The 11,185-nt window shown below is 35.3% G+C and overlaps 1 protein-coding gene and 1 long non-coding RNA gene across 2 annotated transcripts; one reads left to right on the top strand and one right to left on the bottom strand.

Moving 5' to 3' along the window:
- Window positions 1–787: 787 nt before the first annotated feature.
- On the bottom strand, window positions 788–7,905 carry LOC110800732 (syntaxin-22). Its single transcript, XM_022006041.2, has 7 exons — window positions 7,575–7,905; window positions 7,381–7,474; window positions 6,215–6,354; window positions 6,057–6,119; window positions 4,996–5,153; window positions 4,783–4,883; window positions 788–1,246 (listed from the first exon to the last, which is right to left on the bottom strand). The coding sequence occupies exons 1-7, from the start codon at window positions 7,760–7,762 to the stop codon at window positions 1,181–1,183; spliced, it is 810 nt and encodes a 269-aa protein (XP_021861733.1). The 5' UTR covers window positions 7,763–7,905; the 3' UTR covers window positions 788–1,180.
- Window positions 7,906–9,044: 1,139 nt separating this feature from the next.
- Window positions 9,045–10,415, top strand: LOC130469021 (uncharacterized). The gene is made up of 4 exons (XR_008929390.1): window positions 9,045–9,400; window positions 9,501–9,537; window positions 9,638–9,739; window positions 10,374–10,415. It is a non-coding gene; the product is annotated as an uncharacterized lncRNA (long non-coding RNA).
- Window positions 10,416–11,185: the final 770 nt, after the last annotated feature.

Genomic DNA, 11,185 nt, shown 5'->3' with positions numbered 1-11,185 from the left:
TAATTTTACTAATATTATATTATTTCTCTCACTTAACCATTGACCCACCTATATTCATACTTCCTAAAATTAATATAAAAAATTTCACCCCCAACCCTCACCTCCACCTCCCCCCCTAAAATAAATAGTATGATAAATAACGGACTAGAAATGGTTAAATCATGATTGTTAAAATCGCGATTCAAATCGTAGAATCGTAATGCATGGTTATTAAAATCGCGATTCAAATCATAGAATCTTACAATTTTACGATTGATTCTAATATGTCATACGATTCTACAAGATTCCACACTTTTTTATCGACTAGCGAAACCCTCATAAATTTGAATCATGCTGAAAAAATTATTAATAGAGAAATATTGTTAGTTATTGATTATTTAACTGTTAAACAACTATATATTTCCGTTATTAAGTTTTTCCCTATAATATAAGCACTTTAAATGAAATTTGATAAAGAAATCTTGTCCGTAGAATCTTACATTCTATGATTAGATTTTACAATTCGATTCTAAGAGTATACCTTCCAATTCAAAGTAGAATCACGATTTTGATAACCTTGGGTTAAAGTAAAAAATAGGCCAAACAGTCTAAAACTGTTTGTGATTCTCAAAAATGCTTCTCAATATGTGCGGCCAAACATAACTGTTTTCAAAAGTGATTCTATAGAAATTGTTTCTGCAAAACTACTTCTAATGAACAGAAACAGTTTCACGGAAGGTTGGGCAAACAATGCCTTAAACAATTACGGAGTAGTTCATAAACGAAAACTTGGACAACTTGAGTCTCATCACACCAAAACAAAGCCATTTTCATACCACGTGTAATTAGATACACAGGTTGGTATAGCCACTCTACATTTTTGTGGACTACACTTCTCTCAAAATTCAAGCAAGCCGATCAAACTGAATAATTACATCCAAATCCTATAAGGCACTTTTCCAGCCTCTAACAAAATAGAACTGAAATCTGAAACTTAGATATAAAATAATAAAGGAATGTCAAATAAAAAAACCTTTGGAAAACAACACCACAACAAAAACATACATGCATACACAAGATTTTACAAAAAAAAAGATGCTCCTACAGCCACAACGGTCAAGGAGAAAAGAATTATCAGCTTGTTCAAAATGCAGAATTCGCCGTGCGGCAATCCCGCGACCTTCATCTCTTTATTTGCAGCCTATAGGATTAAGATAAGCGAGAAGATAATAATTGCAATTATAAACACCGCCAGCAACCACCAACACTGTTGAGTGCCAAAAGAAACAATACACTTTGTATTAGTAACAAATAGGAATAGTGGATATTCTATAGAATAACAACAGAACTAATTAAGGGTGTCGCAAACTCAAAACTGTTGAGTTGAAAAACAACGAATATAAGATTAACTAATAGTTTTAATGTTTATTGACAAAATCTTGAAGATAAAAACAATATTGAAAAAACACGCAAGAACTGTTTAATGTTTATTCGTCTTTATCTGCAACTTGAGCAAACTTTTTATCGCACCCGACTTCACATATAGAAGAAATTAGTTTACACGGTACACCAGCAATCGTGATGAATTACTTAGTTTGCAAGTTTCCAACTGGAATCCAAATATTTAACTTCCTGATCAATGTCTCCCTTAAATCTCTTAGTGACTGCCGGACTGACAATTTTTCAAAAATTCGGTCTTTCTCATTTCCCTCCCTCTCCTAGGGCTTTCATTTCCCCCAATTTTGGGTTTTCATCCAACATCAATAGCCATCCCTAACTTTAACAACTTTAACAAATTATCACAACCACGACTACTACCTTTCACCAGCCATACCCAATTACCACCTCCTCTCTCTACCGCACTACCCGATAATCTCACCACCACTACATTACCTCTCCTCTTCCCAACCAAAATATCATGTGATACAATGAATAACCACTTCTAGCCAGTAGCCACATTAACCATCTACGGGCTACAACACCCCAATAACAAAAATCAGCAACCACCATAACCATAACTAAAACCACCTGAGAACAAGGGTGGTGGGGTGGGGGAAGATGAATCAGCCAAAAAATCTGCAAAAAGATCTCTGAGAAGAAAGATCTTTCAATAGAGAAAAAAATTTCCCCACAAAATTTCTACCAAGATCTCGGCTTTTGGTTCTAGGACTCTCTCTTTTAGGTACGATCCAACCACCAGAGGTTGAGGTCTATGGGTCTAGGCGAGGCTAAGAGGGACGTGCCAGCAACTATGGGTGTTAATCAAGCGAGGCTAGACCAAGCTTGGGTTGTGCAAGCTTGGCTCGTCACACTTGCATTCGAACACTTTTCCAGCTTAAATTTCTAAGCTTAATTTACCATAAAACTCAACTTGCGTTCAAAAATTATACTTCCTCCGTTCTCTTAAAATTGCAACACTTGATACGTACACTTCTATTAAGAAAAGAGGAGAGAGAAGGAAAGTGGGGTAGTTAATCCCATGTGGTCATAAAAAGCAAGCATATTCTATATACTTCTTCCGTTCTCTTTTAGTTACCACGTTTCTATTTTGGGCCGTTTCTTTTTAGTTGCAACTTTTCTATCTTTGACAACTTTATCCACTTGACTTTATCAAACTATCCTCATTCATATTCAAGAACCCACATTTTCCTATAATTATATCTGAAAATAAGGAAATGAATATATTTATTGCCTATTCACTTGCATTGCAAAAATTGGATGAACAGTAAAAGTCCTAACTAAAACAGAACTATATGTTACTCAAAAAGTACTATAAACCCCAATTGCACTCAAAAACACCCAAAAAGCAAATGTTAGGACCCCACTAGCACTCAAAAACCGCACTTGCGATAATGTAGAAGCTACTATAAAAGGAGTGTTGAAATTTTTTAGAAAAATCCCTAATAGGCAAGTGTTCAATTTTAAAGAGCATATAGGAAGTAATTCATTTTTTTCACTTTTTGGTCAGGAAAGAAAACCGGACAGACTACCTGATTCATCCGTTCGGACGGTGTACACTGCAGACCTCGAGATAGTAGAGAGAATAAAGAGAGAAGAGAAAGTACAAAGAAACACACCCCCTAGCCTCAAACTACCTAGTCTGATTACAAAGTAATGCGATTAGACGAGCCATAAATGATAAACCTTCCTCAACTCACAACGAATCCCAAACCAATGGAAACCTAAAACTTTAAATTAAAAGAAATTATAAAAAAAATTATAAAAAAAATAAAAATAAAACAAGACCCTAAATCTAAAATAAATAAATAAATACAAAAATAGTAAAATTAAAAAAAAAGAAGTTCAAAGAATAAATTAAATTGAGGAATTACAAACCAATCTACTTAATTAACTATACATGAACGCATATACTAATATACACCATCAGAATTCAAACTGGTTTTGCATCTCTCCGGCACAGGTCATAAGAAGGAAAAGATCCCAAGACTGAAATCGGAGCAATGAACAATGAATAAAAGTTGTAGCCTCATCATCTATACTCCAACTTTCGATCTTTGGCTGAAAATCGAAGGCAAAAGAAGATGATGTGAAACAACACCATGAATAGAAATGTTGTCAGGCTCGAAATTGGAGACGTGCGACTGAGGACTTAAAACTACAATTAACCTTTTAATTCGTGATACGTGACCCTGAATCAGATGAACTCAAGGTGGGACTTGAGATTAAAGATCATCTCACAACTTAGAGACTGAATTTCAAACCTTCAATGTAACACTACATGATTTTGCTTAAGTAAGGGTTATCTTAGAGGCAAAGAAGAGAGGACTAGAATGGTGTCTATACTGTCTACATCTAATAGTTTTCTAGGGGTAGTGGCTGATGAATTTTTCATTAGGAGGCTAGGGTTTCTAGAGAAAAGGGACAGCTTTTCTAGAAACTTTTGTCTCACGTATACCTTCCTTTTGATAATTATAATTCTTATACGTTATAACTATGTTTTGCTAATTTTTATAAGCTTCTCGCCAAAATTGTTTAAATTTTTACTACTGGTTCAAGTGGAATGTTATAATATGTAGAATAAAATAGTTAAAAAATATTTGGAGTCTGTTAACAAGCTTCTCAAGTCAAGCTTTATTGTGCTCAACTCATGAAAATTTCGCGGCGAGTTTGAATAGTTCTCGAACCAACTAGGCCCATTAGCTACCTTGTGGTGTTGGCGGTGGGAGGTTAATGAAATGTGGTTTATTGTGGAGGTATCATGGGACGACATCAAAAAGTTAATCGATTAGGTGGAGGGGTTAAAGGCAGTTGTGTTGGAAAGTCTGAAAAGGTGGCAGTGGTGACTCTGGTGAGAGATGATTAAATGAGGAAGGTGGAGTGTAGCAAGGAAGGAAGAGAGAGCATGATAGTGTTGGGGATATTATTATCCGGATCTATGAAACACCCAAAAAAAAGTTCCATTATCTCCCCTCCCTAACCAAATAAAACAGGGAATGGGGAGGTTTTGACTTCTTTCTTGGGACAGAGATAGTAACAAATGCATGAGGGAGTAACCTGGGACAGAGATAGTAACAAATGCATGAGGTAGTAAAAATGTTGAACTTGAAGGTACAGTGCCCTTGGTTGATTATTTCACTTTCAAATACTGAATATAAATCCATTCCACAGTTCATGTTCATGTTTTAACTCACCATTCAAGGTATCAAAGAATAACAATTTCTACTGTCGATTCAGCCTCTAATGGTACAAGTGAACGGTGGCAAGGGCATGGCAAAAAGAACACCACCAATAACGTTTGAACAATATCTTTATGAACATTTTAAAAACTACTCCGTATCTTACCCAAGTTGAACCTGATCTTTCACTTTTAGAAGCTTTAGATAGTTGCTTCTTCGCTTGGCTTGTCACAGCAGCAGAAGACTCAATATTAGAATGAATATCATCTGCAATTATGAAAGGAGTTAAACACACTGAATGAAATAAACATGCAAAAATACAGAAATAGTAGTGATTTAAAATAAATGGAGCATGTCCATGTGTACTGCAGCATCTTACCAATAACTACACCCTGCTCATGTGTAAGAACAGCAAGGTCCATGAAGATTTCATTAACTTGCCCAATTTGGCTTTGTATCTCCTTAATTCCCTGCTCCCTCTCCTCGATAATAGCTTCATTAAATACAATTTCATTATCCAAAAGCACCAATTCTTGCCTGCACAAATATGACTCTGCGTTATCAGTCACAGTGCTTATAATATACTTCCTCCGTTTCTCCTAGTTGTACAATTGATTTTTTGCAATACTTTCAAATACTCATCTTTGACCATCTTTACTTATTTATATGTAAGGAAAAAACATAGCCATGTGGTATCTTATTATATTTGTCACAGCAAATATTTTCAAAGTTATGCATTGGCAAACATGCTGAGTCAATATTGTACAACTTAAAAAACAGATGAGGTATGCAGGAGATATTTACAGAAAGAAGAGTGGGAAAATGCATCTGTTGCTGCAAGTTCAAAAGTAAGATAAGGTGATAAGAGCGCATACACATCTTGTTGTTTGTGAAACTATACAAATGTTGAAGAGGAAGTGAAGGGAAGATAACAGACAGAAGATAACTTATGTAAATAGCTAAAAAAGACAAGTCTGAAGAGAAGAGCTTAAATTCTAGGAGCCTCGTGTAGTAAATTTCTTAGAGTGAAGTCAGGAGAATTACTTTTTACCATCCACCCCTCTACAAGGCATATCATTGCTAATGACTGACAACAAAGGTTAAGAAGGCCCTCATTATCTACTGGTAATTAATTTTTTTTATTCAACAACAGATATGCATCTTCAGGAAAAGCTCCCTGGTAGGACAAGAGCACATTGCAGCATCACTTGGTTTACCAGTAACTAAACAGATTAACCCCTTATTCTTACAGCTCCACAGCGGGAGAAGAACCTGCGCTGCTAATCTGCTATTTATCTTTCATTTTTGTACCCTTCCTCCCACACTCTCTTAAATAATTGGGAACTCAATAATCATAATTATTATCAACAAATTGACCAGATTATTGCATTAACTGATGGAATGAGATAAACAGAGAAGAGAATCAAATTGAAGGCTCACCTCTTTTGATCTAGCAAGAAAGGTTGGTTTTCGATGTCTTGTGTAGCTTCTTCGCCAGTCAAGCTGACAGGAACCAGAGAAAATGCAACTTTACACAGTGCTAAGACTAATTCCTATAAAAAAAAATGTGATAGATAAACAAAAAGTTCATTGCATACTCTGTTACAGAAGAAGTCGGAGCCCCAGATGGCATGTAGGAAGATTCACGCTCAGAGGCAAGCTGCTGAACATTCTGGAAGTCTTGTAAAATAGCTTGAAAATCTCTAGCAAGCTTAGCATCTTCAATTTTTTTGCTTTGCTGGAAATGACAACATAGTAGTGACGCTTCAACTACCTCTTCACAGGCATCTTTTTCAATAATGCATTACAAAACATGTCTATACAGGATCAGGAACAATAGAGAGAAGAACCTTAATATTTTTTCTTTTTCTTCTTGATGAACAAAAAGCAGAAATGTGGAGAATAGAAATCGGTGTACATGTAGCAATGCTAAAGGTTTCATGATAGAGCTGAATAGCTGCAGCAGTAACATAGACAAGATAAAAAAAAATAGGCAAAGTAAAGAGAAAGTCGCTGATGGATGGAGTAAAGTGCTTTCACAATGGTAGTCATTCTCATCATCAACAAAGAAACAAATCAAAACATTCACAAAAGTAAAAACCATAGCTATCCAACCAAACCACTACTCAACAGCCATTTCCTGTAAACCGACCAGGTAACCAGTAACTAAGCTGGAAATTAATTCTGAGTAACAAATGGTCGATATTCCTCTCTTGGAATAAGCTTTGGCTACATCATATACCCCACCATTAGACAACAATCCCATTTAATAGAACTGTAACCCATTCATTCCAACAAACAGAAGTTGCAATCAAAACTAAAAAGTCCCATTTCAGCACATTATTTAAGCCACAACTAAGTAAAAAAAAAAGGTGACGACCCACCCTCCACTCTGAAAAATAAAAACACACATTTCAACTTAATTCATTTAAAAAAGTCAGGTCACATTCATCAAAACCTTTTTAATCATGAGTTATCTCTTTCCTTGTTTTTGGATCCTCCTTTTATTTAATTAGCATATAAATTATGAGAAATTGACAGCCATGTACAGTAAATAACTATAATTCTCCTCAATAAACATTGGAAATGCAGCAATTAGAAGGCGAATTCCATTAAAATTAGTGAAAAAAGTTGAAGAGTTAAAACTAATTTGCACCACAACGAATGACTACTCAAAATCAAGCACTAAATATCATATAAATAAACTAAATTAGGTTAACAAATCAATTAAAGCATTAAACTTTCTAATTGAGAGAAGAATTACAGTGACATTAGCAGCATGGTCGGAATCACTAATTGATTTGAGCTTAGCAGAGGTATCTTTAACCAACTGCAATATACGCTGCCTTGTATTATGCCTGTATCATCCAAAATTAGAAATAAAAAGGTTGATGATCATAATTCATGAACAAACAATTTAGGGGGCAATTAAACGAAAATGAAGAGGAGAAAACGAACAGCTTTAGACGGTGTTCAGGGGTGTCTTTGAAGGTGCCGATAGCGTCGACGAGGCGACGGAAGGAGGCGACGGCGGTGTTGATCTGAAAAATACCGGAGGCGACTGCTTGAGATGGAGACTGGGAAGAAGAGCGAGAGGCGGAAGGAAGCCGGCCTCCTCCGCCATTTTGGAGGTCTTGGAAGCTCATGGGGTAAGGTGATCGTAAGGTGGCCGGTAGACAGCTGGGGGAGGAGACAGAGAGAGGTGTCTGAAAGAGGAGAATAGAGAGAAGAGGGGGGGTACCGGGGTAGTGGAGAGTGATTTTGAAAGGAGGTCGGGAGTCGGGACCCAATTAAGGAATTATTAAGAATAGATTTTTATTTATTTTAGATGACAGGTACGGAGATACATCTCCGTTTGATTTGGCCGAAAATATTTTCGGTTAAAATTAATTTGGAAAATTACACGAGAATAAACCGTACATAAAAAGTAAGTCTACCTTTTAATTATATCTGAATAAATAATATTTACATCTATTAATTTTAAACAAGTCAAATGATATGTGAGTTGTTGCAGTTTCGGTCAACATGTCATTTTGAATTTCTTTTTAAAGTTTATTACTCTAAGGTATATTTGTCGAAAACAACCTTTTATAACCCATTTTTTGCGAGAAGCAACCTTTTTGAAAAAATTTGCAAAAAATGACCTTAAACTAAAAAAAACTTGCGAGATACAACCTTTTTGTCTTTTCCAACGTTGACTACTCATTTCCGGCATTGACTTCACTGGTTTTGCTAACCTCACCATTTTCCCCTTAAAACCAAAAGGCAAATTTGCCAAAAATAACCTTTTATAACCCATTTTTTGCGAGAAACAATCTTTTCATTTTTTTGTTCGAAAAATGATCTTAAACTAAAAAAAAATTGCGAGAGACAACCATTTTGGGTTTTCTGGCTTTTTTTTTTAGTTTTTTTTCCATTATTTTTCTTTTCAAATTTAGTATTAGATTTTTATTTGCCTTTTATTTTCTCTCTTTCTTTTTTTGAACTTGTAGTATAAATACATTTTTTGGGTCATGAAAAAGGAAAATGTAAATCATTAGGCATTTTCTGATTTATATGGTTCTTCATTAGCATAGATTTTAGAGAGAGAAATGGAGAAAAATCAATGAGAAATAGAGGGTTTTGATTATCAATTACTGGCACGATGATTTGAAACTTCAACCATTAATTCAATGAGACGTCTTACTCTCTCTTCTCTTTAATTTACTTATTTTGTAAGTTAATTATTTATGCTTAATTTCATGCTCATGCTTTAATTAATAGTTTTAATCTTTAGATAAATGTTTAGAATCATGCTTTTATTTGTTAATGTAATCCCCCGTAATTTTATATATTTCATTTATATATTTTAACGTATATTTAATATATTTAAATAAGAATTTATGAATTTTGGAAATAAATATATAGTTAACGTATATTTATTTATTACATTTTAATATTTTCAACGATTTACGAAATCGAAAATGATTTTAGAATTTTAAGTTGAAAAGAATTTGAATTACGAAAATTGATTGAATTTAGAAAACGATCCTATTCAGTTTTGGACTCGAATCATTAAAGCTAAATCCTAAGTCTAGCCCACTTGAAAAGCCCAACATTAAAACCCAAACTCAAACCCTCCCCTTCTTTCTTCTAATTCACGTGAAAGCTAGGAAGAGAAAAACAAAACCCTCCTTCACTATTCACGTAAGTTTTCAAACCCTCAAGAACTCATCCTCTCTCTCTCCTCGTCGCTGCTCTCCTCCTTCACGCCGTTGCTCCAGCCGCCGGTCTCCTCGCCGTCGGTAAGTATCCTTCGACCTTCTCCTTCGTCGTCCTTTTTTCCCCTGTTTTCGTTCTTCCTTGCGTTTCCTCTCCTCCTTAATGCTTTGTCTTCTTGAACAGCCACCAAGGCCGCCGGACCGCGTCGCTGTCCTCGCCGGTAAGCCACCGCTTCATCTCCTCGTCGTTCCCTTCTTTTCTTTCGATTCACTGCTGTTCATCCTCCCTCACTCCCCTCCTCTTGTTCGACTTGCGCACAGCACCACCCGCGACAGCAACCACCGCTGCCGCCACGTCAACAACCCAGCCGGCCGCCGCTGACCGCGTCGTGCACCGCCCAGCTTTTCCTCTCCTCTTTCTTGGTTATTTCTTAAACCCTAAGTAACTAATTATTTTAATTATAGTTTGTTAATTTAAATGATGTTCTTGGATTAAATTTATAATTTTGTTGTTGAATATGATTTCCAGATTTGGGTGTTGATATTATAAACCAATTATTTTCAGTTTTGGTTAATTAAAAATAAGTTAGGGCTTAATGAGGTTTTATTAATTTGAATTACGTTTTCGTGAATTAAAGTTATGGTTTTTGTGATTAAATTATAAATTTCAGATTATGCAAATTATATAATAAAGTTATTAATTTTCAGATTATCAAATTACTTTGAAATATTAATTTTGATTGTTTAAAGTATGAAATTCAAGGTTTTTATGATTATTAATCATGGTAAGTTGAGTATGGATTATTGAATTCGTCGTTTTGAGATACTAGGAACATAGATTGACCTCGGTGAAGCTTTTAAATGAATTTATATTGCTGAAAATTTAAAGTACGATGTTTGCAAAAAGTTTTCAACGAATTTCAATGATGCTAGGAAATCAAATGTCTAAGTTTAGATATTGGGGAAAGTTCTAAATATGTTTAGGATGCATTTAGAATGCTTTATTATGGTTGCCAATGATTAGAAATTGATTGGGATTACTTGCTGGTTATTTTAGGCGGAGAATTCTCTTTAGGCGACTTTTGAAAGTGTTAAAGTGGCCTATCAATTTGTTTACACAAGGTACGTACATACCTGCGTGCTTGGAATGTGTGCTAATTGTTGAAATCATGTTGATATTATTGTTGAACTTGGTGATGTTGATATTATAGACAAACTTGGTTATATGGAATGTGCATGTTTAATACTGTTGGACAAACTTATTGAACTTATTTTGCACTATAAGAACTGTAACATGTTAGTATGGATGTTTGATACAAACATGTTGGTTGGGGACACTAGATTATTCTATATGATTGGGTTGGATCAATTGGTTGTTGTTCCCTTTCTATCTTTTCACTACTTTATAAGGGCGGAGGACCTTGTTTAGTAAGTTGAAACTTTATGCCCATATAAAGGGTTGCTCATGGTTAAAGGAAAGGTTGGTTAAGTTGGAATGAGTCTTGATTGATGCTGTTATGATCACTTACTTAATTCCAAGATAAAAAAAAACAGTTGTGAACAAATGTGAATTGTCTGTCTTATGTAATGGTTGAGTCATAACGGGATCTCAATTTGTAAATCATGTAAAGTGAAACTGAATAGCAATAGCTTTAGACTGTGCACGTCTGAAGTGACGGACAAACAGGAGTTGGGGTTCATGGTGGTAGCCCATGGCCTTTAATTCGGACCGGATTGATCACCGTGTCCTATTTTTATTTAAACGTTCCTCGATATCGCAGGTCACTGAGGTTACGGAGTCGCGCCCGTACCTCGTCTTCCTTAGTGAAGACTTCTGGATGGTCAACTCGGTCCATTGTCTATTTCAAC

This window comes from Spinacia oleracea, chromosome 3, assembly GCF_020520425.1.
Source record: "Spinacia oleracea cultivar Varoflay chromosome 3, BTI_SOV_V1, whole genome shotgun sequence".
Taxonomy (NCBI): domain Eukaryota; kingdom Viridiplantae; phylum Streptophyta; class Magnoliopsida; order Caryophyllales; family Amaranthaceae; genus Spinacia; species Spinacia oleracea.
This window is presented reverse-complemented; position numbering and strand designations above follow the sequence as displayed.

What these genes read in the sequence shown, in the direction of transcription:
- LOC110800732 (XM_022006041.2), bottom strand. Translation starts at nt 7,762, where the DNA reads ATGAGCTTCCAAGACCTCCAAAATGGCGGAGGAGGCCGGCTTCCTTCC. An exon ending in CCGACTTCTTCTGTAACAGA is followed by an intron (nt 6,120 to 6,214) that starts GTATGCAATGAA and finishes GGTTCCTGTCAG; the next exon opens with CTTGACTGGCGAAGAAGCTA. An exon ending in TGAGCAGGGTGTAGTTATTG is followed by an intron (nt 4,884 to 4,995) that starts GTAAGATGCTGC and finishes TCATAATTGCAG; the next exon opens with ATGATATTCATTCTAATATT.